Raw genomic sequence first — 27,609 nt, 5'->3', positions numbered from 1 at the left:
AACGCACTGTACCTCGGTCTTTCCAGGAAACACAGTAGGAGCTATCACACTGTGTGGTGAAACGCCCGTTTTTTGGTCAAAACTCAATAACTTGAAAAGTCTAAATGATAGAACAAAATGCTTTAGATAAAAGTTGTATGGTGTAGAGTTAAGCATATGGTGATTATACTTTTTTTACATTACAGTGATATTACGAAGTTTTTTAAATGACAATGTATATTTTGCATGTCGATTCCAATGTTCTATAAATAGAGAAACAGAATTTATTTGCTCAAAATTATGTGAAGTCAGATCTACATGTTTCGGAGAATGTTTTCCATGGTTAAAAATCTGTATAAATATATTTAACAATGAACACAGGGTAAAGATATGAATACGTGGGAAATCCGGAATGTTTGTAGGGCAATCTTTTATTCATTAATTTCTGAAATAAAAATCATTTTGTATAGCCGGGATTACTTAGCAACAAATTGGTAACCTTCAATTTTTTTAATGTGAATAGTCCACCTTTTGGGTTTTGTCCTCAGATGACCGCACTGTGCGCCGCGCCGAAACGAAATCCGACGCCAATGTTCGTACATCTCACTTCATCGCATTTCCCTTCGCTTACCTTCTTCGCTGCGCGACTTGGCCAATAACAAAGACGTGCCGGAACTGAGGCGTCACTGTTGCTATAACTACCGCGCGGAACGCCGCGAGTGGACGTCTTTATTTGCCCCTGTGCAGTTTTAGCTTTTCGGTGCTCGGCCAAGATGTGACAGCTGCACTGTACAGTATTCTTGAATATTTTTACTTAATACGATCGCGACCACGCGTCACATATGTAAGACACTGTTGGTTACCTTTGTTATGACGATATTAATATATATTAAGCGTATGGTATACCTTGTTGTAGCTTTGTTATATCAAAATGTCAAACATATATAACACTTCTCTATAATGCTTGGTTTAGTTTATTTAGTACGTTTTAAATGTTTAAAAATTATATGAATAACATATCACGTGAAACAATTGCAGAAAAGGCACAGTCCACATTCAGAGTATGCCAAATGCGGCCATGGTCGCGAACGTGTTAAATCTGAAATTGCCCTGAAGCAAAAATGTTAGCTAATGATCTTTTATAATATATTTGATGGACAGTCATCTTGCAAGTTTACAGTGACTAACTACTGTGTCTTACACGGGCTAAAGTTTGCTCTGAACTCTGTAATGGAGAAATCTTGTGCAAGAAAATTTGCTACGAGCAGGGTCGTTAGAAAGAATGGTACCAAGAAAAGTCCGCAGAGGGTAACAGTCCCGCAGGATTCGCGCGCTTAACACTAGGTTTACGGAACGCGTCAATTTGACGTATATTGAATCTTATAAATATTACTTTGTGAACGTTTACGCGGATTACGCGTATCTGGATCATCAATTATTAAACTTATAATCTTCAAAATTAAATGAGCATGTGCCAGTCATTTGACATTATTCTATTTAAACTGAATTATTGCAACCCTTTAATGCCAAGGTGAATTTCAACGCGTCTTAATCCTTTTTTCTTAGATAGTCGTACATTTACTATGGACTATGTATGTTAAAATAAATGGTGCTACAAACATTATATTTCTATTATTTATAATAATAATACTATATCAATATGATTATAATTATTTTATATTATATAATACTATTTTATAATATATATTATCATTTAACGAAAAGGATCTGTGGAGTCTTTCAGGCTTTAGTTTGGTAGTTAACGTTAACATATTCAAAATTAGAGCTCACAGCTTTTGACGTATTCTGAGGTAAACGTGACCCGTTAAAATCGGAGCGAGAAAATCGAGGTCCTTTCCTGAACGGAATGCTAAAACCTATCCGATGTTTCCTAAGCTGAACGTTAAATTTATCTAACCAAAGAATTCTAAAAATGTGACCTCTGGCCCATCCACCACTCTTCCCTTGCGTCCTGAGTGCACCTTCTGTGAAAGGGAACCAGTACAGTTCCACCACCGCGCCAAGGGTGACTTTTCCAGGACTTCCATCGTGCTTGGAAAAATCCACCGCATGACCTGAGAGGTCGACTGTTTTATAACTGGGGCGACCCACGTCTTCCTAAAGACGTCTGTAACTCGAAACTAACTGAAAATCCTCTATTGACTGTGACAAATCTTTCCAGCATCCTTTCAATCTTATAAGTTCGTCATCAGCTTTAACGGAGAATGGATTCAAACTGGAACTTACTTTAACGATACGTAACTCAGGATTTACGTTAAGATATTCAACATTTTACTAACACGCGATTTCGTTTGTGCATTTCTTTATCGAATAGAACTAAACGGTGAATTATAAATTATTACATATTTGGAGAACATAATACAGGAAAAGCAAACAGAACATGCAAATTGCAAATAGGTGTGTTTATAGTTTAAAGCGACGTAAACTGAAGTTTCAACCATTGTAACTTCGGACTTCGACGGAAAATGTATTAGGGGAATTCATTCTTCTTTAGATAAGAATAGGGAAATATCAAAGTTAATACTAAAAATTAGGGTCATCAAAATAAACAAATTTGAGAAATTTTTACAGATAGAAAAATTAAATTAGTGTATGCCAGCTGGCATATACGTTCATTTTTCATTATTACCTTACTTATTTTATTTTCACTTAATCATCTACAGTTACACCTATGAAAGCATACATTGAATGTATTTTATTTGTGTTTCTTAAAAAATTACAAATATATTGACGAAACATTCGTGGCAGAAATAAAGTTTCTTATGAGTATCATTTTAACGAGAAGTAAATCCATTGAAATTACATAGTGTGTATAAAATGTAGTATTTCGTATTTTTAGTTGCAAACGCAAACTTCTGTTATGTACGCGGAGTCGAGAATTTAAACTCCACTCCATAATTTCGTTAACAAATGCTTTGTAAAAATAAAATAGAGAAAGTAACACAAAAAGATTATGTAGCTACTATAAGCATGTTTGCTGGTGAAATGGTTTCCACTTAAAGGAAATTAGCAGCAATGCTGTATACGCTGTTTTGATTGCATTTAATTTGTCAGCAGAAAACCCGCACGAATCGTTATTTTCTTTCATTTACCTGTAATGCAGTTGCTGTAGTAGCCAGTACTAACGGTTAAACAGCAAACGTGTAAATGGTTACTTTAATTCATTTGATTTTCGGCTGTTTGAGCGGTCCTCCGATATCTAAGTGGCTGAGATCATAGCGGTACAATTAGTATTTCCGAGTTCTCGAGAAAAAAACTTTTGGAAAACGTATTTACACTAATTAAATACCAATATTACAATGACTAATATTCATAATTAATAATAATTAACATTAGTAGTTTTACATTACAATATTAGTATTATTAGATTTTAGTAATATTAAATACTAACATTAATAATCATTACTATTATTAATAACGGTGTAACATTTAATTAACTGCTTGCCTTATAATAAATTAAATATTACTTGCCTGTCAATAGTCTTTAACATTTGTAGTAAACGTAGACACAGAATAAGTATTAAATATTTTTCTTTTTCTACTAAATCATTAACAACAAACAATAAAGTTGTTTTATCAAGTTCAGTCGAAAAATAAATCACAGGGCAAGTTCTTAATCCAAGAACATGTCACGAAAACATGTGTTTCTCGGGAACTCAAAAATAATAGACCACTATTATTCTGAGCTACTCATGCTATAAAAATTCTATATACTGAATATCTGAACCATTCTGTAAAGGGAATACCTTCTTAGCAATTCCCATATGGAGGTACAACAATCTACAATAACATTAATATAAGGAAATATATACAAACATGGGTCTTACTATCTTGAATTTACGTCATTGTAAAGAAAATCATTGAAATTTTTCACTACGGTGTACATCCAGTTTACTTCTTCGGGAGTTTCGAAATACTCGCCCCGAGAATTGTCCCCACTTGTAAATCCTCAATATAAGGTAGAATGTAGATTCCTTAATCCGTGATAAGAAATCGATTTGCTTGGACGGCGATTCTATTACAGTCGGTTCCCAGCGGTTCCGTCTGATATGTTTGTCATAAAATCTATCGCTGAGAGGTACCTACCGGAGACAGAAACCCGGGAATACCGAATATCGCGGGCAGGGCACGGGAAATTGGTTTCGTTTGTGAAATTTCTCGCGTAAAAACGTCCTTAGAAATACCGTCTCGCAGCGGTGGTTGCGGTTATTGCACGATCTCGTCATCTTTCCCGTGCGAGTCTGATATCGAATCCTAGCTGAAAGAGGGAAAGGTGTTACGGATGGTTTAGGAGTTTACAAAAGCATTTCACGAGAGCTCTGTTTCTTCCTTTGCTCGTTGTTAGATGCACTCGCGTATATACCCGTTATCCAACTATCCAACTACGGTATTGTCGCGATTTATACACGGTCCGATCTGCAGGATTAGTGCCCGGTGGTCATCCCCACCACTGAGGGGCGAGTCCCCTCTGCAAGCTCCAAAGTTCGACGATCGGGCAGTTGTAATATAATACGCTGTTCAGTGGTGGTAGATATCGGTGAGACAATGTTATTGTAATTACGAAAACTTTTTAAAATGGAATTTTTACTGACGCATTTATAAGATTCTTCTTATTAAAACAATACCAAATATTACGTCACAATCTACTAAAAGAAAATAGATTATTGTAATTTATTAGATAAGTAAATGTGTTCCAAAATATATCCTGTTTGGTCTCGTTTTGATCAGAAAAACCTTACAATTCAATTGGTAAAAGTTTCAGTTAGTAAGAGTGAAAAATAAAAAAGTTCAACATTCATCTGTTGTGTGCAATGCATCTGTTTGATCGTTCCGAAAGTCGGGCGTCTTGCTCATTCCTTCTCTACGTAGGACAAACACAGGAGCTCATTTCGGATTTTATTTCGACTTCGAACCAACACCACTGCACGATTAGTGCCCGGCTACAGTCTCGATTTTCGGGTACTAATCGCGGGAATATTGTACATTCCAAGGAAATTGTCTCGGAATATTGTTCGACCACAACGAGCCAATCCCGAGACGCGCGGAACTCGAGTCGGAGGCAAATACAGGGCTACTCGAGACTCCGGTTTAATTCTCAAGTATTTAGTTACGTGTGCCAAGATGGTCGTACATATTTTTCTTGTTTAATGTTGCTGCGTGTTTTCGGGCGAAAAACAACTCGCGGCTTGAATAATTTTCCATCTCTTTCTGAGAATATGAGTTTCAGTGGACTTTGCGGGTATCCCGCGCTTTCGTCCCCCGATTTTTAATCTAAAGAAACCTTCGTAGTTTAATTATATGAATTACACTATGCACCAGTGCCGTCTTTCGTAGGTGTGATATCATTTCGACGCAAGAAAATCTGGCAAAATCAATGCCTGGATGTGTATATATGTACATGAATGGGTATTTCGTTTTGCATTCCTTTGAAAATATTTGTACTAACCTGTTAACTGTGGAATTTAGTTTAAGAAATCACTCATTTTGCGCGTAAGAAAATCAAATAATGAAACGTATCACCCAAGACATATTTCAACAAGAAACCAAAGCAGAATGAAAAAGAATTACGTGTTTATCTGAAAACATACAGAATTCATCGTTTTGGTTAAGGGTAAATTAATCTTCATCAACTAGTTAAGGATAAATGAATAGTAATAATGGAAAACTGTGAAATAACGGGTGTACGTTATATAATGTGGCGTGAGGTTTTGTTCCCGTAACTCGTTTTGTGTAAGGTAGGGATATTTGTAAATTTCTTAGTTCGAAATTTATATTATATATTCTAATGTCTCGATAAGTAGCACACTAATTTTCAAGCTAATGCAAGAATAATTAAGCACACGTAACAAAATGATACTTAGAAATATTGTTTGTCGTAAATTTTCATATGAAAATTGTAAAAAATAGTATATGACACAACTTGTTCCACGTAACAAGCCAAACGGAGATTTCTGCGTTGCTTATTTGAAAAATTCGTAGACATCTTTCCTAAAAGTTATTTAGTCTTTCCCACTTAATACATATCTGTTACATAGGAGCAGCTCAGAATAATAGTGATCTAACTAGTACTTTCAGTTCTCGAGGGTAAAAAGCTTTCGTGACATTTTCATGAATTAACACTAGGTTCACGGATGTTTGTTGTATGGTTTAGTCTGTTGTTCCTAAAGAAATGGATGTTCGTTTGTTTAGATCTTGGAAATTAAATATTTAAAAATTAGGATACATATTCGCGTAATTGCATTAATCAAAACCGACATAAACGTTTAGCAAGTAATGTTTATAAAATTCAATGTACATAAAATTGACGTGTTCTGTAAACCTAGTGTTAAGTAAATACCAATATAACTATGTTATTAATTATATTAATGATTATTAATATTAGTAATTACAATGATATTAATTACGTTAATAATTGTTAATCCTTTGCACTCGAAAGTTTTTCACTAGAAATATTTTACCTTCTTCGATGATGCATGGACGATATTCTTTGAAACTATCAAGTACGAAAACATAAATTAAGAAACAAAGCTACTTTAATTCAATATTTTACTTGGTGATGCATTAGTTAATATTGTTACTTAGTTAATATTAGTGATTACAATGTTATTAATTATGTTAATTATCGTCACTTATTAATATTACTAATTTCAGTATTAATATTTTATAAATTCAAGAACATTTCACATCAGCTTTTTTCTCCTAAATTCATTCAGAATTAATAGTTGAACAATTATTACAACCTGCTCTTACAACCTACCTCTCTCCAGAATTCCGAAGAAAATCGCTCGTTCCAATCGAGTGCCTTGTTAGGTGTGAACATACGGTGTTTCCGTGGATGCGGAGAACAATGAACGTAGGTACCTGCATATGCAGTTAACAATGACATAAACACGTCAGCAACAATTCCCCTCTTTATGATTCTTAAACAGCACATTTCGAATGCAACTTTGAACATAACGTCCCATCAAAATTGTTTTACTCCGTGCATACCCTCCTTACGGGATTATCCTTTTGTTCGGCGTAGCTTGTATTACGTAATCCAGCCGATACGGTATAAGAAATAAGACGTTGAACCGCGTGTAAACGTCCGAGGAGTCCACGGCGACGGAAAGCAAGAAGAAATTCTACGAATCTTTTTACGAGGCTGAATATCGGATCCACGCGCGGACCTTACGTGCTTTCACCGGTAGAAGGTACGTTAGTTATGTTGACGTACCTGCCGATAACGCGTGTTTTTTTTATCGGGACCTGACACAGGATTGTAACGGGTCAGACGTCGCGTCTCCCACGCACGTTTAGTTTCCTCCACGCAGCGCGCCTTCGTCTTGGTACAATATTTCCTCGCAAATAAAAGCGCGTCTCGAACATCTGCCGATACCGGGAACATCGGTTTCGGGGACCCTTTAAAACGCCACTTGCACCAACACGATCAAAAAAGAAAAGAAAGAAAACGAAATATATAAGGTGGAAGTCAATGAACGGAGGGCCAAGTGAGCTTCCCTCATCCTTCGTCGGTCCAAGTGCATACCTTGCTATCGACCATCCTACGTAGGCGATCAATGACTGATTATCGTATTCGTTGAAAGAGGCTCGCCGAGCACTAAGCCAGAGGATAATTTCACTTGGAATGAATTACGAGATGAACTGTTGAAATAATGTACACCTTTCGACGGAGATTGGATCACGCGTCTGCGTTTTCAGACGAACCTGTTTAGTATTGTGAACTATAATTTCGCAGGATATCGTTGTGGAATTGTGTGAATACGAACGATTTCTTCTTTCTTTATGGTAAATAGGTATGAAAGTAGATACGCGTTCACATGATATATTGCCTAGATACATTGAAATTATACGATCTTTAGAATATAAAAGTATACGTTTCAAACCTGTTATTAACCTTTAAGTATAGACGTGAATTTAACCTTTAAGTATGAAAAGTATAGGTTAATCAAATATTTCATTAAAATTAGTTGCGTCGTTAGTTGCTGTATTTTTAGACTTCTCTCTAATAATATGACTAATTTGTACATTATACACTAGTTTTTTTTAAATTAAAGTCTGAAAATCAGCGATTAATGTTAAATATTCTCGTTTGTGAGAACTAATAAGAAAATCTATTGCATTTATTTGTTTTTACTTATTTAAATATCTTTGCATAGAAGTAGTATCAAGTATATAACAAACATTTCACTGGTTGCAAAATTCACGATATTTTACATAGAAGTCTGTCAGGCCGCACGTACTTAATGGTTAACCCCTAGAACTATAATTTCTTTTAGAATTGTACTTCATAAAGCTACTTTGTCCATGCTTATTCCATGTCTACCTTCATTTCGAAGGTTAACGATTGATAATAGCAAAGTAATTTTTAGTTCATATTCATAATAATGTGAATAAAATTTAAAGTCGAATTCTTAAAATTTTTATCGCGAGCCTGAGACGATATTATAGAAGAGTATGTTAACATATTATTGACTGGATACAACCATTGTTGTTCTTGGTTATTCATGTATCGGTTTAAGCAATTATTGAAGCACAAAATTATTAAACCGTAATAACAGTTTTGTTTATTGTGGTAGATATTGTTTACTTAACTTTTGTCTATACTGGTATAATTTTTAATTGATATTTGATCATTGAAATTTAAATAGTATATGTCATATTGCATATTACTATATATTTCATTATTGCCGAATAGATTTGTTATCATTTTTACGTATAAAATACTTTTCAAAAGAAATCATATCTCTTTTTGCTAGAATAAAACTTACCAAATACTTTAATACGTTTGCAACCACGCCGCTTTTCCGAATTCTTCCTGTTAATGCCATCTATGTATTTTTCCAATAATCAATGTTCTTCTGTTTTTCTGATTAAATGTTATGATTATAAAACATATGTTATCACACTAGATGGTTTTTATTGAGAGCATCACTGGTGAGTACCATGGTAGCCAATGTATTAACACATTGCGTACCAGTTAATTCTTTCACTATATGCAAAATATTCAAATATCTTATTGTTATTTCATAAATTTTAAGCCTTTGCACTCGGGGGTTCCAGAGAAGAACCATTTAAAATTTATCATTGCAAACTGTAAAATTTTGTCATTAAATATATTATAAAATTTATATCTATAATTGATAAAAAACAGTAAAATACATCTATTACTTTTCTTTTCAAGCGCGTATCATTTATTTATATGTTAATATGCAGTTTCTATTAAAATCACTTCGAGTTGCTGATAATTGCAGTGAGAAAAAGCTTCGAGTGCAAAGGGATAAACGAATAATCAGTTTTAATCAAAGTTAATATTTTTTTAAATGGAGTGGTAGTGGGTAAAGTTACAAAGGTACATAGGCATTTATATAAAGGCGAGATTTTTCGTTTCCGATACGCAATGTGTTAATATACCTATAATAACGTCAGTATGTAACAAATTTGAATGCGAATGCGGAAATTTAACGTGAATGGTTGTATACAATGATGGAGACGTGAATGTAGTGCTATTCCGGCCGAAATAGTCATTTGCGAAAGATATAGAGCGAATTAATCCCAACTCCGCTTACCGTATTCGATTGTTTCGCACTAATACTGCGAGCAACGTTTCGCTTTGTTTCCATGAACGAGAACCTAGAGTATTATTGTGACAACTGAAGAATCACGGGAAGTCATGGAATTTCGCTTCACATTTTACAATTACACAATTATTATTCAACTTCTTGCACTTAAGAGTAGATTCAGTCGTAAAATTATAAAGTTTGATATTGAATATTAAACTTTAGATAATGCATCAATTCATGAAATGGAATAACTTCTCTCTAGAAGTCAGTTTCGGAAAGTGATTATATTTCATAAACAAATTATTGAATTTTCGGTTTCTATTGAAATTAGTTTTAACACTAAAACTACCGAGCAATTAAATTGATTTTTGAAATTTCTCTATAGAAACTCCAGGAATGCATTTATTGAGACTTTAAGAACTTAAGACTAGAAGAAATTAGAAATGGGTCATTTTGACCCATCTGGTAGTCGTCTATATCTTACCAAAAAATATTGAATTTTCGATTTTCCTTCAAATCAGTTTCGAAAAGCGTCGTCTACATCCCATCAGAATATCTTGAATACTTCTACACGAAGTATAGAATTAGCAAAAAACTTTCTAACATTTGGTACACACGTATTACCTGGCCGTGTGCTTTGCAATTTGCATAACGGGACATTGGTTTGCGAAGTTCTTTTCTCACGGAAATGCAAAGCGACTCCAAAAGAACGAAAGAAAAGCGAAATGTTACTGAATCTCGAAAAACCCGTTTCTACTATTAATCTTTCGATCCCATATCGGTTACACGGTATCGGAGGGTCCGCGAAAAAAAAAGAACACCGATTCTATTTTCAAAACTGAAACATTTCCGATTATTATTCAGCACAAAAGCAATATCTTCGTATTTGTTAAGGTCGCAAAATGATTATTCTTTTATTAGTTTAATCGTATTCGACTTGGCATCCTCCAACCTCTAATAACGACTTAACCTTTTCGTCTCTGAGTATATATTTCTTTAAAATATGAATTTTGTGAAAAAAAACTGACGGTTGCGCACTAATCAGTTAAAATACATGTACTAACAGTTGATTAGCACTTAAGCTGTCAGCCATAAGTAAAGATCTCCGTGTAGTATAATTTCCTTTTTTCTTTAAGGCATTTTCTAGCTTCCTGGTAATTTCAAATGTTCGTGGTATATACTTATGCGTACCATTTGGGACGAAAGAGTTGAGGGCATAAAGGGGACTGCTTAAATTGTGGGGCTAGTATGAAATTGTACAATGAAGTATAAAAATATACGGATCGAATGTTTCTGTAAAAACCTATGCAATTTTACCAAAATACGATTCTTGAGGTAATTGTTTTTTTATTTTAATGTTTATAACGTTACTTTAACATCTGAGGTCAAGTCTCGTTAACCCTATCGTCCCTGAATATGTATTTTACGAACTACACAATGCCACTAGAATAACTGACGGCTGCGCACTAGTCAGCCAAAATCCATGTATTGACAGGTGATTAGCCCTTACAGCTGTCAGTCATAATCAAAGATCCTCGTGAGGTACAATTTGCTTTCTCTAGACGTTTCTTAGCTATCCAGTAATTTCAAACGTTCATGGTACCCATGTGTACCACTCGTGGGGGAAGGGTTACGTAATTAGCGAACAACAAACAGTATTTACGGTTGACTCTGAAAAGCTTCTCCTAAATCGAACGTCTTTTTTCGGTTGGTAATTGCTTATCGGGGCGTGAAGAAGGGGAATCAATTAAACCGCGGAAGCAATTTCCATTGGCTTTAATCGAACCGGAAGCGTAAAAGGGAGAGAAATCGTATTGTGGCTTAAGATAGCTGTGACGTCTTTACCGCGGAAATGGGAGGATAACGACGGATTGAGTCAGAATTCCACAAACGCGGCTTGTCCTAATGAATTGCCTACTCCATTTGCCGTGCGATGCAACGCCGCGCCGTGCAGTCACGCCGGAATTACTTTTGCTCGATCAGTGCAGCTTCCACGGCGCGCGGAGGGTGCGAATCCTAGAATGCTCGAGTGTTCTTGACTTTGCGTCTCGCTCAACCCTCGGTTCTCTCCCCTACTGTTTCCACTTCCTAGCCGCCCCTTCTCCTTCTCTTTCTCTTTCCCTCCCGACTACTACACCTCTTCTCATCTGGCCACCTGAAAGACATTAATGTCGTCATAAACCACTGCTCTCACCTTTTCTTTACCTTGTTTTGGAATGAGCGGGCATAATTTATCGATTCATAAATGAAAAATAAATAATTTTGAATATTGTGTTACCTCTTCACGGTATATTTTGTAGACCGTATTTCACGAAGACGTTTTACGAGTGTTCCGTTTCGTTACAAAATGTTGTGCGACACGGTTTTCCATGGACAAAATTGTACGTTTGAGAGGTTTGTTTTTGAAGCGGGTTTAAAGTAGCTATTATAATTGTTGATTTGATGTGTTTGGAAAATGAACTTAACACTAGTTTACGGGAATTTATTGTACAGTTTATTCTATTGTTCCAAGAGGTATTAATGTTCGTTCATTTAGATTTTGGGAATTGAAAGTTTAACACTATTTCTACCGTAGGTGTCGAAAGACACCTTGTGAATTTTCAACTTAAAATTATTTTCCAAAATTATTCCTATATTCTGAATTGGCTTTTCGGCTTTTCTTGTAACGATTATAAAATTAACTGTAGGAAATGTCTGAAACTTAATTAAGAAGAAATGTTTAAATTGAGAAGATAATTTTGAGTTAAAATTTCAAAAGGTGTCTCTTTACGTCTTCGGTAGAAACAGTGTTAAACATAGATAATTATGGTACATAGTCGTGCAACTACACTTATAAAAAGATTACTGAAATACTGTATTTTATTCATGCTTTTTCGTATTCGAAATATAGAAAAAATTAAGTTACCGAGAACACTCAAATTATTATCTTTTATGTTCACTTTCCCATGAATGCGCCGTAAAAACGATCTTTAAAAGTATTTGAGATTAGGTTTTTACTTATTAAATATTTCATTGAGATTGTTATATTGACATTATGTAATGAGCTTTTTCTTTATTGGATATCATATTATATATTTTATATTTAAAAACCCACTATTAACCCTTTGCCCTACAACAACGTGCAAGACTTGTGGCGAAGATTTTAAACAGAATTTCACAGTAAAAATGAACACAGAGGATGCATAGAATTTGTCTCTGTTTTCAATTGATTATTAATAACAAAGTTATTGTATCGGTCACAGTTGAGAAATAAATTATAGGGCAAGGAGTTAAACAGTTTTGCAAGAAATATATACGAACTTTTGAAATTTTCACCAGAAATATTTGACTTCGAAAGCAATTAATGACAAAGTAATGATCTACTAATTGTCATGTGACCTTGCGCGACCCGGTTCTAGTAATCTGGAATACCCATTCGGGCCGTAGTTCCGGTTGACCTACATGTGAAATTAGCGGGTTTTAAAATCGTTCCAATTGTCTCGCTTAAACATTTAAACGAAGAACAGTGCTGCCGACTCATTTTATGTTTCTAACAAAAATGTTCAGTTTCATATTGTAAAGTGTATTAGCAAAAAATTTTATCCTCTTCTAGCTTAATTTATTTTGCTGTACAAATTAAATAGATTTACAGGATGTTCAACTATATCAAAGTTGTTACGTCACAGATTCTCCAACTTATTCAAATGACTATTTTAAAACTTAAATGAATTAAGTTGCAACAAACATATCAAATAAATAGATAGTTAAGTATTGCTAAACGTCTAACGTCATTGTAAATTATAGTACATATAAAACATATTACAATCTAGAATTATTTATAATTATCCTACTAATCTGTTTCCTACGGAAGCCTATCAATATTATTTTTGTTTTCTGTTGCAGGTGAGTCGGAAATCCCAACTACTCTTATCAAAGGAACAGTTGATAAGTAATTATACAATTGGTTATATTTTTTCGTTTTCTACGTAGAGCGTTCGTTTTAAGGTCACAGTATACCTGAGTCATTGAACTTGCCTTGATACCAGTTACATCGATGTAAAGTTAAAAATACACGGTGCCATTTAACCCTTTCGCTATTGTTGGCGTCTACAGACGTCCTGAAAGTTCGTTCGATGTATTATATGTTATTCGTGCCTTCAGGCGTCGAGCATATATCGTTGTGATGGTATATATATTGACGCTAGGATACGCACCGGAGATGTACGCCAGTAAAAAGTTCCGCCCTCCCTGGTATCGGTCACGGTTAAACGCCTGCCGTCTGTCGCGCATGCTTTGTATTAGAATTCGCTTGAAGGTTTATAAAACCATTCGTGACCTTTAAATAACCTTGAAAATAATATTCCAGAAGAAATTTATTTAAAAAAAGATACATTTTTTAAGACAAAAATACAATAATACAGTAATTTTTTTAAATAAAAATGAAATAATAAAATAGCATTTGGAAAAAAAATAAAGTAATCAAATAGCATTTTAAAATAAAAATAAAATAATACAATGTTTTTAAAAATATAAATAAAATGATCAAATAATTTTTTAAAAATCAGAATAAAACAATAAAGTATTTTTTTTTTGTTACACAGAAGTAAAGTTCAAATTATTTTAAACCGTTATACTAACCTCGAACGGCGTCGTTATTTTATACTGATAGAGGTATTAAAATGTTTCGTTTCTCGTAACTCGTCCCGTGTACGCGTTACTTGTGAAAATCTGAATGATTGGTATCTCTTCCTGCTGACATAATTCTATTATAATGCAGTGAATGACTTCATCCATAGCTTTTTTCGAAAATATTGAAGACGTCTTGTAACATATAAGAATCAAATTAGGTTTGTATAAACATATATGCTATTTGACTTTGAAATTATATACTTTTCTGTTATTTTGCTTTGGAAACCTCACTTAAGATTTAGGCCCAGACACTATAACCTACATAACTATCTCCTTATTCGTGTTTGTATTATTGATTATTCTAATTCTAAGCATAATCACGATTACAAAGACTTAGGCCATATTTTATGCCACCTATACAATTTACATAGAGTCAAACTAAGTAATAGCCTGCGTAAACTTAGGTTCCTTCTACTTTCGAGTTATAGCCAGTTCGATTTTCAATGAACTTATCCATTTACTTTCACGAAACATGCTCGAAATGGTCTGATACATGTTCGCCAGGCTGCAGATGTCTTACTATTGTCCACCTTACTTTCTTCACATGTTCCACTGTTACTCGGATTTGCTGGAAACTTTATTCGATTCGTTCACGAAATATTTCAGCGTCATTCACAACTGTCAATGGATGTTTTGTGTAGAATGGATTTGAAATAACACCAGAAGCTTCTTTTATCTGAAAATTGTTTGTCCAAAAATGGTCTAGAAGGTCAACTAAAATGTGGTGAGACATCATTCTACATGAACCTTGTGGCGGTGATATCCGCTAGTACAGTATATCGTATACTTTATTCAACGTTGCATTTAACGTTTTTCACTTGAAGCTTTTTCTCACTGATATTACCAAGAACTTGAAGTAATTTTAATATAAACAACATATTAACATATAAATAAATGATACGCGCATGGAAAGAAAAATCGTAAATGTACTTTACCGTTTTCTATCGATTATAGATATAAATATTATAATATATTTAATGACAAAATTTTACAGTTTGCAATGACAAATTTTAAATGGCTCTGCTTCGGAAATCTGGAGTGCAAGGAGTTCAGTATGTATTTAACCCCGTAAGGACCATTTCCGTGTATGCATGGTTACGTTTTTGTTTTTTGAGTATACTCTGTTGTTTATAAATCGACTATTCGACTTATTTCACTGCTTCACGAGAGACTTTACGAGGGACTATATTAAACTTTACTATGTTTTATTTAAATTTTTTTTAAATTTAAGATTATAATTTAATGAAAATTCTTCTATATAAATGAAAAGCTTTTCTTCGGAAACATTGAATAACAATTTTATATTAGTAATCAAGTGGAAATATGACTAATGGTTGACTTGAAGTTTATATGTAATGTTGCGCACCGAGAAAAGTTGTCCATTAGTCCAATTGGCTAACGTGATGAATTTCATCGCGAGAAGAAATAGAGAAATTTATCATTCCACTATGAAAGTAATGGATTTTACAACACAATTCAAAATTTTCTACCTTCGTAAAAATGAAGATCGTTTGAAAATGATTACAAAATTGTCTTTCTTTGTAAAATGCTAATATGTTGTGATACAAAAATTTATTAACTTACTAATTTCAACGAGTTTTTGCAAATTAATTCGATTCATAAGGGGTTAAGAAGTAAACGTAGGATACACTTGTTAATCGGTTATGGAGAAAGAAGCCGATCAATTTCTTTTTATTTAAGGCTAATTGAAACTCTCGGTACAGAATCCTAAAGCATCAAAATTGAGTCAAATTATTGCTTTGATGCCTGTCAATACATTTGAACGAAATTTTTGTAAACGTCTTGAGTAGTAAATGTGCCAATAACTATGCCACAGTACTTAAACATTGATATAAACATTAATTATTATTAAGCTACACGTCATAAGTGCAATAAAAATTTTATTAATAAAGAATTACTTGCCTCAGTTGCATTCTAATATTAAGCATGTTCATTCATTAAGTTCATATATGTTATTTCTTGGTTATGGTTCATTCCCATTTCCACTTGAAAATTACAGGTACGCTTTAAATATTTATAAACGATGTAATGAAACTAATTAAATTATTTCCGTCCGTCGAAAGAATTGTTGCATCACAAAAAACAGCTGTAATATAAAAGTAGAAACGAGTTGTTTACACATTTTATGGAACACCCTGTATAAAAAATGCAACCGAATAACGAAAGTACGTTTTCTATTCTATTTTGCTTGAATTATATGACGCATGTTGTAAATATGCACACAGCAATCAGTAAGTGGTCGAGGACAAAAAATGTACTTATGTGTTTTACGGGCTTTTAGTCTGATGGTGGAGAATGCATAGAGAATGTACGGGATGTATTGTATGGAAGTTATTGACGCATTATGCGAACTGTGTGCTCCGAACCATGATTCTGTTGAAAATAAAATAGATGAATGAGCTATGAACAAACAATCAGTCTTATGCGAGTGAGTTTGTAATTACACCTGCACGAGAAACGACTCTCACGTAAACGCAGTGTGGCCAGATCGGAGAAATTGAGGGGAATACTCTCTCCTTACTGTTACTTTTTTTACTTTGGTACTTCGGCCTTGGCGGATGTCCGCTGATGAGGAATGGGATAATAGAAGGGGTAGAGTGGGAAAAAAGACTTTTCCTGGCTTCACTGACAAGGAAAGGTATTGAACCTGAAAATTCAAAAAATTATAAAACTTTGCTTATAAGTAGAATAAGTCAAGTCCAATACATTTCAATTTTTTTATGCCGAGTTTCACTTTGAAGGGGTGACACCACCTCTTGAAAAAGATGCGAATTTTTCTTTCCTATGGATTATCTTGAAAACGATAAGGGGATAGCGAAAGAAGTTTAAACAGAAAGTACATTGTTCTTTCACGTATATCAAATTTTATAGAAATAGGATAGCATATTAAATTTTATACCTTTTCTTGTGAGTATAGATTCATTTCGGAGCTTTATTATAAAGAAATATACGAACTTATGTATACTCATGTACCAAAAAGAACAAGGCTCCTGAGATGTTATCTATGATACATAATGGTGCCCCAGTTTTAAGACTAAAAGACTAAACCAGAAAGAATCGTATTTCATAGTGAACTAAAATCTAATGAAAATACTAGGCACCAAAGTGGTCAGTCAATATAGTACGAATACGCGAACAATTAATATTTTCCTTCAGTAATATAACAAATAATATTAATTTTGTTCCATATATCATACATATTGAAATAGTCTTCTATAGATAAAACAAATTATCGTCATATATTTATATCATATAGTAGATGTGTTGTGTTTTCCAATTATAAGAGATTGTTCAAAGGATGTTTAAAGGATGTCCATTGCTATAAATTAGTAAATAAACAAACAGCAATCAAGTATTTTATATTCTGTGTAGGCTTCTCATAAAATGCTCCTTCTCTTCTTTCTATTTTAGCTATTGAACTACAATTTTCGCAATACGGGAGTCCATTTATCCCGATTATTAGTTTAAATGAACTTGAAATCTTCATGTTTATAATTTTCGGAGTATATTTTTATACAGTAAATATAAATCAATGTAATATTGTGTACAGAATTACAAATGCAGTTTTTACCATTTTTTTAAAATTGAAGGTGGAAATCATTTATTGGTAAAGAGATTAAGCACTAGCAAACTTCAACCTTTGCAGCACAAGTACTTCTAATTAACTTAAGTATTCATTATTTCCTTTCAACAGCTATAGCAATTCCCAGTCCACCACCAGCACATAAAGCTGCAACACCTTTTTTGCCTCCAGTTCTTTCCAAGGCGTATAATAAAGTTACTAAAACCCTAGAGCCTGAGAAATGATATTTTAGATACAGTAAATATGTTAATACAATCTGTTTATTAATATATTTTATTTACCTGATGCACCAATTGGATGACCTAAAGCAATAGCTCCTCCAAGCGTATTAACTTTAGAGGGGTCCAAACCAAGAGTTCTGACACATGAGATTGCTTGTGATGCAAAAGCTTCATTTAATTCATATAAATCCACCTCTTCCTTTTTCCAATTTGCTTTTTTCAACTGAAATATTTATTTACCAATATATTATAGCATAATCTTGAAATTATGAATTGTTTATACATATCGGTAAAATTATTGTATAGTGCAGTTCCGAAGAGTTGTAAACTACCCACAAGCTGAAAAGTCAGAGGGGCAGGAGGACTCTTCCACTCAGAATGTTCAGGCTACTTCCGGTTTCGACGCGTAGTTCTTATTGGCTGGGAGGCAGTAACAAAGGACGGAAGCGGGATTGAATGCGACGGAGTGAGATGTAACAAGAGAGACCAAAGTTCATAGTGCCGTCAACTTCGTTCTCTATCGTTACATCTTACTCCGTCGCATTCAGCCCCGCTTCCATCCTTTGTTACTGTTGCGCAGCCAATACCAGCCACCCGTCGAAACCCAAGGCGGTCCGAACATTGTGAGTGGAAGCACCCCCTGCCCCTCTAACTTTTCAGCTTGTGGGTAATCTGCCAATTCGTCGGTGCTGCACTATATCTACTGGACTCTTCTGAGCGTAGTGACCTGAGAGTTAGAAGTACACACAGGTTAGGGGAGATGTCCTTGTTATTGGCCGAGTCGCGTAACGAGGAACGCAAGTGACACGAAATGGGACAAAGTGAGATGTACAAATATTAACGTCGGATTCCACTTCGGCGCGAGAGCGGCTTTTTGTGTTTATCGTATTCCAGGAACGTAGAGGCTCAGTTTCTATGTTTCCTCGAAGAACCGAAGTGGATCGTGCTGCCGATTCTCCTTGTCCCTTTGCACTTTTAAAACGTAGGCGGCTACTGTGCTTGAAAAAGGTGGATAGTACTAACCAGTAACTCTACTGCTGGAATAGGACCTGTGCCCATAACTCTGGGTTCCACTCCTGCTTGAGCCACTGCAACTATTGTGCCTAATGGAGTCAGTCCTCTTTTCGCTGCAGTTGCTGCTGACATAAGTATTACTGCTGCTGCTCCATCATTCATGCCAGAAGAATTGCCAACAGTGACAGTACCATCAGTCTAATTGTGCAAAAATTTCAAGAGTTACTATATTATTAAATAGCTCAATTTATTTAAAAAGAAAGGAAAGCTTATACCTTTGTAAAGGCTGGTTTTAACTCTTTAAGTATTTCAGTAGTTATTCCAGGCCTAGGATATTCATCTTTAGATACTATAATAGGTCCTTTTGCACTGGGCACTGTTACAGGGATCATTTCTTTATTGAAATATCCTGCATTTATTGCTACTTGTGCTTTTTGCTGAGATTTAGCTGCGTATTCATCTTGTTCTTCCCTGCTTATTTTATAGTCTTTAGCAATATTTTCCGCTGTAAATGATATGATACATATTAGATACACACGTGTACATGCATTTAATGTTACAGGGATTTACATGAATAATAAATGTATATGAATCAGAAGAGTGTGTACAATGTGGTTCTTGTACCTGTTACTCCCATATGAATACCATGGAATACATCTGTTAAGCCATCTGAAATTAAAGAATCTGACAAGTTGCAATCCCCCGTTTTAACACCGTTCCTAAGGTATACCGTATGTGGAGCTTGACTCATGCTTTCTTGACCACCACTTACAACTATTTGGCTTTCACCAGCTTTTACGGATAAATAACCACTTATAACTGCTCTAAAAACACATGTTTTCCTTGTAAAAGATATATTAAATACCAGTGTGCAAACAAATTTAAATTTGGAAGATCAGCTGTGATAAGAGCAACATTGACACTGCAAACTTTTTACAATATGTGTTAGCATACACAAACAATATTCAATATTTACCTTAAACCAGATGCACATAGCATATTAACTAAATGAGCAGGAACAGATATAGGAATGCCAGCTTTGATAGCTGCTTGCCTTGCTGGATTCTGACCTTGCCCAGCAAGTAATACCTGAAATACCGTAGTTTGCATGCATTATAAAATCGTACACAAAGCATTTATAACACTGATGCCTTGCCGATTTAAATATGTTATCAAAATGATCATTCTAAATAACTTTTCTCTACATATACCACCGCAGTGTAGCAGTGTGTAGTGATTCAGAAGTTATGAAACATTAAAGGTTCGTATTGTACTAGAAGTGTTCGTCTTCACTGCCTTTTATTGAGGTTATGTTCCTTATAATACGTGTAGGGATACATCGAGAGGACAAAAATTTCTAGTATAATACGAAACTTTAGTACTCGATAACTTTTGAAGCAGTGCTCAGTGTTACACTGCGGTAATATGTATAGGGGAAAGTTGCTCAAAATGATGACCTTGACAACATATTTCAAGGTCATTCCAAGGTCAATGTCATTAAAGTGGTGAGATATTAGTAATGTAAATAATGTAGGCATTATTGAAGAAGTATGTAGTGCAACGCGGTTTATCTAATGTACTTCACTACTGCCTCCTTCCCTCCCTCCTCTCTCTCTAACTCTAACTCTAACTTTAACTCTAAGCTGACTGACTTTGGTTCTATACTCGATCTCCCGCAAGTTATTCCGCAAATATAAGTTATTATCAGTCGCACGCACATTCCTACGCATACAAACTCCGCGGTCATTCCACCTTATCATTGTCCCTACTTTGAATTCACTCTTCAGGGCAGTCACCTGTCGCCTACTCACATGTAGGTGACTTTCGCACTCTCGCTGTCGCCCTTTCACACTCGCTCGCGAGGTCAATCATCTGTCGTACTATTTACAATTTTGGGACATACGAAAGGCAATGTATAAAAACAATTGCCTATTAGAGAAAACACGTAGCGACGGTTTAACCGTAGTTTACCTCTAACGGCTCGGCTTCTTATAATAATTACCAAAAGTTGCTCAGAATCAAATCCCCCACAACATATTTCAGGATGATCCAAATCGGTGAGGAATCAGTGTTGTAAATAATTACAGTGAATTTTTTTAATTATGCACTTTTTCTGTTCTACGGATTATATGAAAAACACGATATTGTGTTATTAAGCTATCTACTGTATGCTATGATTTCAATACATTGCTTTGCTGAATAATAAACTATGAGCTTACCTCCCCAAAAATGACTTCAGAAACTTCGTTGGGATTAACATTAGCTCTTGCTAGAGTTTCTTTAATGACGGCAGCTCCTAAGTCGGATGCTTTCAACGATGATAAGGATCCACAAAATGATCCTATTACAAATTATAGTTTAAAGAAATTGAAAATAACGATTGATTATTAAATATGGTTTTTAAATAACTATTAATTTGAAAGAGTAGAAGACTAAATGTAATAGTAGTACATTGTGATTAGAATTTAACAAGTTTCTCTTAGTTACAGTTTACTGTTGAGTAAGTGAAAGTGCCATCAGGCTCTTCTGAACCTCTTTTATAAAGTCTATATGAATAAATATTCCTACATCTACAAAAATAAAATTTCTAAATTTACAACTCCTTCATTAGTAAAAGATATTCAAATTTTACTGATTGTCAGTGCATATCAAGCCTGTTAAGTTTAACAGAGTGTGTATTTTAAATTGAAAATTTGATTGCTTATATGATGTTATTTAAGATGAGTTAGTAGTATGTCATGGAATGAATGTAATTATTTTCACTCAACAGAACAATTTACTATATAAGATACAAAATGACCTATGGGTGTTCGAGCTGCCGATACAATCACAACTTCACTTGAACTCATATTGAAATCGTGTTACAAATTACATCCAAACTTAAGAACAACTGAACAAAGACTGTCACCACGGGCTTATATAACATCAGCAGTGTAGCCAGCACGAGCAAATTGAGGGGAATACAGTTACCCTCTCCTTGGAGTTATTTTTCTACTCAAGTACTTTGGCCTTGGCGGATGTCCGCTGATGAGGAATGGGGTAGCGGAAGGGGCAAGGTAGAGCGGGAGAAAAGACTTTGGTACTGGTTTGTTCTGTCCCTACCACTTACCCATGACTCACTGAGCTTCTGCCATTGCGCAAGTAGAGCTAACAAGGAAAACGAAAAAAAAATAGAAGATCTATGCTAGACCTAACCTAGACTTCATTCAGATGTATCTGCATAAGTGGTGAAGATAGAACGTATTTCTATAAGTACCGGGGACAGAACAAACCAGTACCAAGATATTTTCTGCTTCACTGGTGCAAATAGAAAGAACACATGAAGTATAACAATTTTTATGAACATTCTTTACTTATCACATGATTAGATAAGATTCTAATTTTACACTTCCGCATCGCGTGGGTTCCTGATTAGTGACACGAATATCTGTTTAGAGCTATATAAATAGTGCGGTGATACTCTGGAGTACAAGTTTCGAACGAAATGTATACAATTACATGTGTCGGGTTATATTTCCTAGAACAGTTTCGATTGATGTGCTGAAATTTAAAAAATGTTGACGCGAAACAATGTAAAATATTGAGGAGAATGTTTTGAAAACCAATAAAATCATTAATTCAAACTTATGATTTTTCTCATTTTTCCCGAAACTGTTGCAGCAACGCACGTAAAACAAGAAATTTTAAATCAGTTATTGTCATTTTGACGGGTTTCCTTGCTCTGGTGGTAAATACAGTGCGTTAATGACGTGAGCCAAGCCAGCCAGTGGCTTAAAAGTGTTGAGGGGCAAGAGGACACGTCCACTCGTGGCGCTTGGCCCGATAGTAATGGCGGAATTAGTTTCGGCACGTCTTTGTTACTGGCCGACCCGCGAACTGAGGTGGAGCGTGCGGCTGAATCCCCTTGCACCTCTTCACTTTTGAACCACAGGCCGGTTTGGTTCACGCGAGTAACGCAATGTACTTAAAACTTAGCAGTATACAGAATTCTCACGATTATGAAAATTTTTTATAAGTTTTTTTTTTTGTAAATGAGACCAAAAGAAATATGGCATGCTTTAAGTCAGAATTTACTAGAAAAAAATAGATTATTGTAATTTATTAACCATTTGCACTCGTACGTCATGCTAGAGATGACAATACAAATTTGTTATAGAACGTTGGAAATTGTTTTAAAAAGTACGACACATTAAAAGGTTATAAAAATTAAATCTTATTATAATAATACTAAATAAAACAAATATAAAATGTTGAATTCTAAATTACCTGAATTAATTTCCCTAAAAATAAATACAAGTTTACAACCAACAACAATGAAAATAAATCGAGTAAATCGAGAAAATATATCGCTTGATCTCGTTTTAATCAGAAAAACCTCGCAATTCATTTAATAAAAATTTCAGTCAATAAAAGTGAAAAAAAAGTTTAACGTTGCATTAATATCTCCTCATCCATCTGTTTGTTTTAATCGTTCCGAACATCGGATGTTTCGCTCTTTTATTCGCGGTGTCATTCTCTACAGACGACAAACAGAGGAACTCGGCTAGGATTTTAGCTCGACTTCGAATCAACATCACTGCATGATTAGTGCCCGGTTACAGTCCCGATTTGCGGGTAATACTAATCGCGAGAATATTGTATTCAGACTTCCGTAAGTGACTGTGTGATTTTTATCTGTATATTTTCGTGGTTTTACGCCGCTATTCCTTTTTGTAGGTCGACAATCCATTACAATTGTTGACCCGACCTTTCCTCGCGTTCGTTTCCCCGAATGAAAATTTAGAACCGCAGTAATCCCTTTTAATTGTTAATCTGATCTGATCTTTCCAACTTCGGGTTCACCTCTTTGAAAAGAAAATTTAGAACAGACACATACATTGTTGCAGGTTCTTATCTAGACGTTCCGTAGTTAAGAGGTTAAAAGCCTTGCTTCTTTCAAACAGAAATAAAACACCGCCTAACTTCTCGCTTCGCTTATTTTACAAGTATTACTTTCAAGTACTCTGGAGTTAGCAGTTACAAAGAAAATTACTTGCGTCTTACTTAGAGGACACGATAAGAAGACTAATTAAGAAATTATTCTGCCGAATATAATCAGAATAATTTTAACTAAAATTGCAGACATTATAAAACATTCGTGTACTCGTACTTTGTAGAAATACTTTCGTCAGAAATAGATAGCTATGGTTAGATTATAACTTATTATTGACAAATTCAGTTCTTACTAATTCAAGATTATCTATACTTAATAATTTGTTTTCATCTGTTTTAACGAATTATAGAAATAATTAGTCTTCGTTTATCAATATGCTTTATTTTCATCAAACTTTGATTCTCTATTCAGCATTTTGTAATTTCGGGTAATGGGATATATTTATTAATAATAATAACTTATAACATCTATTAATAATAACATATTATCTAATAGATATCTTCGAATGTTTCTACAGATCGATAGATTGGAATAGAAACGAAAAAAGTTTCCACTAGTAAAGAATTACAGGCAGAAAGCGTTTGTGTGAGCGCGTGGCTAAAGTAATCAAAGGATTAAAGTCTTATGGAATGCGCCAGACATGTTTCTCAAATGTCATTAAAGCTGCCGTTTCCTTTGTAACCACTTTCTCGCTACGGTGAACACAAATCAGAATTTTAAAGGTTTTCCGTTCGGTTTAGCCGGTATTTCAAGTTAAGCTCCGCATAACGATTAACGGTAAATTAAGTTAAGCCAACTACTCGTCATTATAACATCGTTTACGCCGCTTCGGCAACGTATTTTGTATTACATTCTAGTAATAAATTTGCATCGTAATGAAACGTTACGGAGAAACAAACCTCCACAATATCACAAACGATCATGAAAAACTAAATGTTTCTGTAACAATATACGAATATTATTTTAAACCATTCAAAATTATATCAATGTCGTTTAAAATGGTGTATTTGTTGTCGATGAATTAAAATAATAAACTAAAATTCACGAAGTTATTGCACACAGAAGGATAAAACAAATGGAATAATTTGGAGTTTTCCATTGCTATTCTAATACTTCTTTTTCGAAACAACCATTAATGTTAATTAATGAATATCTCACGAGTAATTTAACGTTAACCCCTTAAGAACCGGTTATAATGTTTCATTAGACACAAATGAATAGGATTATAGCTGTACAGTACACACACGTAATACTTATAGGAGGTGGCGTATAATCAGCCCCCATATTATTTGAATTTGCATAGCAAAGAGGAAGATAGCAAAGTTTCTATAATTGATGATAATTATATTTAACGTGCATATAGTTTCATGCTAATGAAATTTATCTATGTCACTTCACAGGATAATATTTCAATTGAAAGTGTATGTTATTGCCTTGTTTTAAATAGGTGTTGGTGATTCATGTTACTACTTGCTGGATTATAGCTATTATATACTCGTACCTATTGGTCCATTCTGTTTCCACTAATAAATTATATGTACTATTTATATGATCTGTTGCTTTTTGCTATATATAGTATATTACGTTCTATATACATCGCTCTCCATGTTCGGCACTTTAACGATTCACTTTCAATAGTCCGGTGTTGCCATGATCTGATTTATGACGTTGTTCCCAACCGTTTGTTCCTAAGCGTAATTATGCTTTGTGAAACCATCCGTATAATTGTTGCGTATTTGCGATAGTATTGTTTTTGGTATGTAAATTATACGTATGCCATGCACATTAGTTTCATCTCTTGTTTAGCTTTAGGAGAACCCTGCCCTGTTTTGTTATTCCTCGTCTCTGCTTTGGAAAGCTTTCTTAATGCGAGATATAATAGATGTTTGTAGATGCAGATTGTTTCGTTTTACACGTATTATTGCATTAAATAATATCATATTATTGAACGGTTATTTTATAGGTCCGAATGTATATATGGATCACACATCAACCAAATCGGTTAACTTCACAAAGCAAAAAGTAGAGAAAAATGATGTAATAATCATACATTGATTTTCAAAATTTTCCTTTAAATAGATAATTAAATAATTATTATAGAACGTATTTTGCTTCATTATTACAAGTGTAGGTTTAATCTAATAAATACGTAAAATATATAAAGCAGTGTAACATTGAAATAATTTTTATTATCACTGCAAGTTTTTCATTGACCCTAGAATTTTTGTTATTTCGTGGAATTGCATCCAATAATAAGGAAATTAATTTTAAATATGAAAAGTCAGGAGCCAATGAGGCGTCTTAACGATACAATCTTAAAAAATTCAAAAAGTAGAGTTAATCAATTTGGTCAATGAGCAGCTCATATTGTGCGCACGATTTGATTTAAATTCATTGTTTTATTGCAAGTTGTGTAATAAAAATATTGCTATAGTAGTAACAACAGATGCAGTGGTTTACATCGAGTAAAACATGTCGCATACTCTATACAGTTTAGAGATGACTTGATGTCTAGTGGAATGTACAGGAACAAGAGGTGTCTTTCCATTTTGCACTTTTGTAGTTTTGATTGGTTACATGTAACCATATTTTTTGACGAACAGCAAATTAGTGATGGAAAATAAAACTAACAATTACAACTAAAATAAATTAGGAAAATAAAACTAACAGAAGATTAGATGAGAAAAAAATGAAAACTGATTAAAATTAGATTCACGGAACGAGCAAATTTGATTTATATCCTAATTCTAATATTCTACTCTAGTTCTAGTACAATAAATATCCGTAAATCTAACGTTAATCAACCGAATTCTTCAGTTTAGTTATCAAGTAATATCCTAGCAATAAGTCTGTTCCGTTTCATTTGTCAATTATGTCTCAAACAATATATTGAGGATACTTACAGTGCGTGATTTTTATGATTATAGCTACTGAATAATCACCTACTATAACGAATATGTAAAGATACGATTTTTCCATTTACTTTGAACACTAGAATTACCAAATGGAAAACATATCCTATTTTTCTTCTACAATGACCGAAAGGTACAGATACAGTCTGTTTGACAAGAGCGTGTACGGCAAAACTCTTACCTGCGATGCCTTAGGTAAGAAATTCCAAAAAACCTTCAGTTGTTGATCGAGCTTATTCGTAAAACGTAAAACGACGCATTTCATTATGAGTGCCGCGTACGCATCACGTTACGAAGCAGTGTTTCTGTGTTCCCATCCTAAAGGACCAAAAATGTCATACACAGCGGCTGCTACATACATGAAGAAATCGAAGACATTTGTTAGTAAGTGGGTGAAACGATATTTGGAGGTCAAAAACGTCGATGACCTACCAAATCGTGGCACTAAGTCAAAGACGACGAAGAAAGAGGATAAATTGATTTTACGCGAATTCGAGAAGAATCCCCGTCTATCGTTACGTAGTGGACAGGCAGTTTTATGTAGAAAGGGTTTGAAATTGTCATGTGATACGATAAGAAGACGATTATTGGCAAATAATGTGAAATTTAGAAGCACAATAAAGAAACTGCTACTATCCGAGAAACATGTCACAAAAAGACTCGCTTGGGCGAATGAAAATTTGAACCGTGATTG

The 27,609-nt window shown here is 34.3% G+C and overlaps 2 protein-coding genes across 13 annotated transcripts in view; one reads left to right on the top strand and one right to left on the bottom strand.

Annotated features, from left to right (window-relative positions):
• Positions 1–27,609, top strand: part of LOC116428670 (uncharacterized) — a 340,086-nt gene that overhangs the window by 99,543 nt on the left and 212,934 nt on the right. The gene's annotated exons all lie outside the window — the stretch shown is intronic.
• LOC116428672 (acetyl-CoA acetyltransferase, cytosolic-like) lies at positions 17,817–22,038 on the bottom strand. Its single transcript, XM_031980627.2, has 8 exons — positions 21,871–22,038; positions 21,290–21,411; positions 20,047–20,159; positions 19,695–19,894; positions 19,346–19,575; positions 19,080–19,268; positions 18,117–18,279; positions 17,817–18,048 (listed from the first exon to the last, which is right to left on the bottom strand). The coding sequence occupies exons 1-8, from the start codon at positions 21,917–21,919 to the stop codon at positions 17,930–17,932; spliced, it is 1,185 nt and encodes a 394-aa protein (XP_031836487.1). The 5' UTR covers positions 21,920–22,038; the 3' UTR covers positions 17,817–17,929.

This window comes from Nomia melanderi, chromosome 10 (assembly GCF_051020985.1).
Source record: "Nomia melanderi isolate GNS246 chromosome 10, iyNomMela1, whole genome shotgun sequence".
Lineage (NCBI taxonomy): Eukaryota > Metazoa > Arthropoda > Insecta > Hymenoptera > Halictidae > Nomia > Nomia melanderi.
This window is presented reverse-complemented; position numbering and strand designations above follow the sequence as displayed.

What these genes read in the sequence shown, in the direction of transcription:
- LOC116428672 (XM_031980627.2), bottom strand. Translation starts at nt 21,919, where the DNA reads ATGAGTTCAAGTGAAGTTGTGATTGTATCGGCAGCTCGAACACCCATA. An exon ending in TATTCATATGGGAGTAACAG is followed by an intron (nt 19,576 to 19,694) that starts GTACAAGAACCA and finishes TATCATTTACAG; the next exon opens with CGGAAAATATTGCTAAAGAC. An exon ending in TTCCAGCAGTAGAGTTACTG is followed by an intron (nt 18,280 to 19,079) that starts GTTAGTACTATC and finishes TAAATATTTCAG; the next exon opens with TTGAAAAAAGCAAATTGGAA.